The sequence below is a fragment of the Lactuca saligna genome, chromosome 2, assembly GCF_052625555.1.
Source record: "Lactuca saligna cultivar CGN05327 chromosome 2, ASM5262555v1, whole genome shotgun sequence".
Taxonomy (NCBI): Eukaryota; Viridiplantae; Streptophyta; class Magnoliopsida; order Asterales; family Asteraceae; genus Lactuca; species Lactuca saligna.
The window spans coordinates 150704294-150707572 of record NC_136418.1 but is presented as its reverse complement, the minus strand read 5'-3'; the positions used below and the strand labels follow the sequence as shown (position 1 = coordinate 150707572).

The following is a 3279-nucleotide window of genomic DNA, read 5'->3' as shown; positions in this document are numbered from 1 at the left end:
AACAGATATATCATATGTATCATTTCTTCTGGATATGTTCTCCATAGGCGATTGATAAAACCTCTTGAAATAATAATTTTAATATCTTACAAAAAATTAATTACTGTTTTGTGTTGAACTGCCACATAACACAAATACTCCATCTCATTATAACTTATATTTTAATTATGTAAAAAACTCGTATGCTTTCAAGAAAATAACTATAATATCCTTCCTATGTAACTTTCTCGTGTTAACCAAAAAAAAAAAAAAGCATTTGACGCAAAATGAGCATTTCAGAATGGCTCCTTCCATTCAATCAAACAAAACAAAAAACTATTAGCTTAAATTATTACGGGTAAAAGAATTGGAGAAAAAGTGTTCACTCCAAGAATAAGTCTAATAAATAAAGACCTTAAAGGCTTAAATTATTTTCAATTTTAAACGAAAAACAAATTCAAGTTTCATTTCAACACTTCTTGCACTTTCTGAATCAAGCAAGCGCCCACTTCTTGAAAATCCTACTAACTCCAAAACAGATTTACATATATGAAAAAAATTACCAAGTTGATATGACACTAGAATTCATACACAGGTGCCACCGACAAGAAAGTGTTGACAAGCTACCATGAATTAAGCTAACAATGATCATATGAGGTGAAACAAATCTTAAATAACATCACATCACCACTATTCCAAAATATGTATTTTTGTGATTCACCTTTGACAAACATTTATTATATGACAAGAGACTTTTTTGGCCATCTGGACTCACACCCACTCAGCCAATTCCTTACCACCACACTCTTGCGATGCCTCTTTGCTATCCACTCATTCAAGCCTTATATATAAGCACGAAATTTATGGGTATGTATTAGCAATTTCTTGTAAATAGAGGGCTAAATCATTCGGTTTTGATAACATGATCATATGACCAGCTTCAGGAATGGATTTTACTTCATCTGGGGGGCTGTCTTCAACGACGAATTTTTGAAATTCTTCATCCATCACCTGGTCTTTCTCGCATATTACATAAACCCTCTTAATCGATCCATATTTGTTTTCGGTCAGAATAGAATCCATGCTCATGTCCTCCAAGAATAACCTACTCGGTCTTATCAACATCTTTGCCAATGCTAAATCCTACACCAAATTATCACATGAAATCTAAGATTGTGATACAACTGATCATATGTATATGCATCAGTTCACGTCAAGATTAGGACGCACCTCCGATTGGCAACTCCGGTACATCATGGTGGCCATGTAATCGCATCCTAGTTCCGCCGACACCGGCAACCCATCTTTGAACGTGAACCGACTATCCATATAAGTTTCCGGCTTCAAATTCTTGAAGTACTAAAAAACAAATGAAAAACTATGAGAGATAGAGAGGGGGAGAGCTAAAAAGAAACGATCGTGTGTGGTGTGTTTACTCATACCTGTTTCATCTGGAGTGCTGGTGGATCCCTGCAATTGGGCATGTAGGCGGTGATGAAAATGGCAGCTGACACAATGTGTGAAAACTTCTCCATGGCGACGGAGATAGCAAGTCCGCCAAAGCTGTGCCCAACTAACACCACCCTTTCATCGCCAGATAACGACTCCATAAACTGAATCAGTGGATGTACATAATCGGAGAAGGTGGCTATTTCCTCAGGTCGACTTGGGTGCACCCCACAACCACCAAGGTCCACCGCCGTCACACGGTGGCCGGCAGATTGCAGGTTGCTCACGACCTTGTACCAGCACCATGCTCCGTGGGATAGGCCATGAACTAGCACGAAGTGCTTCGGTGAAGTGGTGGTGCTCGGCATATTCTCGACGAGAAAGGGGTTTTGTTTTATGGAAGTTTATCGTTTTTGTAAAATGTGTTGAAATTTATATTCAATCAAGAGTACAATCGCTTTACGCAAAAATTAAACTCATCCACTTATTGCATCAGCCATCCTCAAATTTAATGCCCTACAAATAATGACATTAATTAATTAACATTTCAGTCACAATTTTAATTTTGTAAATTTAATTATTAATTATATTTTATGGTTATTGTGTGAAATAATAATGATTAATTTTAATAGCAGGGCTTCCTTTTGCAATATTAGAAAAATATCATAAGAATCTATGAACAATATATATCAGTATGAGGTAAGGCATGTGATGATGCGGTGAAAACCATATTTTGTGTTGTGCGAGGTGCGGTGAAGACCGCACTTGATTCCTTTTCCTCATTACTTTTTCTTTTTTCTTTAATTTGATTAATTTATTATTAAAAAAAATGTATATATTAAAAAATGTAAAAATATATATTGAAATTCATAGTTGTAAATTCTCTGTGAATAAAATATATAATATTGATATATTATTTATATACATTTGAATATTAAAAGTAATAATGATGAGTGACATTTTTAAAATATTTTAATTAATACCTGGCATATAATATTAATATTATATTATGTTCTCTTTCATAAAAAAAAATTCCTCTGTCGTAATATTATATTATATTTACTATCGTGTTTAGACTTTCGACTTTAAACGAAAATGTAAATGCCACATGATTTGTACCGTGCACAGTGCGGACCACAATGGTTAGATTTAGCGGCGCCGAAACTAGATATTCAAATGGGCAACTTAAAACAATAAACACATGTTATACTATTAATAGTTTAATGCTGTAGTATTAATAGTTAATTAATGCCAAAATTGAGTATCGAATATAAATATTTATCTTTTTTTCTGAATAAGCAAAAGAGAAATATATTAAAAAACAAAAGCACTAGCAAAGTATTACGAGTGAAGAGTACATAACTGGAAACAAAGATCATAACCAAAAAGTTGCATAACAAATGCCCCAACAATCTTTTCTTTTCCTTGGGACAGTTTCCCAATTGGAGGCGTAGTCGAGAACCTCATACACTGTGTGGATGTTTAATAATGGAACATTACACCATTTGAAAATTCATTCCATGACAGTTCTAGCAAAAGCGCATTGCACTAAAATATGATCAGTCGTTTCTTCCATCGAGTCACATGGACAGCATGTGGTGGTTGAAAGTTTATATCCCTTTTGATTAAGGTTTCAGCTAATGGAATAAGACCCCTTTCCGCCCTCCAAATGAAACACAAGACTTTTAAGGGTATCTCCTTGATCGAACTAAATTTGGCAATATGCACACGTCAATTATCTTCCAAAATATGTCGAATGCTGCTTACCTTATAATTCTCATCCCCAGTGAAATCGCACTTCCACAATACACCAATCCCATCCTGATGTTTCTTGATGATTTTGTCGTGTGG

The 3279-nt window shown here is 34.7% G+C and overlaps 1 protein-coding gene across 1 annotated transcript; it reads right to left on the bottom strand.

Annotated features, from left to right (window-relative positions):
* Positions 1-504: 504 nt before the first annotated feature.
* On the bottom strand, positions 505-1861 carry LOC145032069 (methylesterase 10-like). Its single transcript, XM_078980741.1, has 3 exons — positions 1422-1861; positions 1210-1338; positions 505-1122 (listed from the first exon to the last, which is right to left on the bottom strand). Exons 1-3 carry the CDS (start codon positions 1794-1796, stop codon positions 841-843), a joined length of 786 nt encoding a protein of 261 aa, XP_078836867.1. The 5' UTR covers positions 1797-1861; the 3' UTR covers positions 505-840.
* Between the last annotated feature and the right edge of the window lie 1418 nt (positions 1862-3279).

Bases quoted from the DNA above. Each gene is read 5' to 3' on its own strand.
- LOC145032069 (XM_078980741.1), bottom strand. From the start codon at position 1,796: ATGCCGAGCACCACCACTTCACCGAAGCACTTCGTGCTAGTTCATGGC. The intron at 1,339-1,421 runs GTATGAGTAAAC...TTTGTTTTTTAG, and splicing joins CAGCACTCCAGATGAAACAG to TACTTCAAGAATTTGAAGCC. The intron at 1,123-1,209 runs GTGCGTCCTAAT...AATTTGGTGTAG, and splicing joins ACCGGAGTTGCCAATCGGAG to GATTTAGCATTGGCAAAGAT.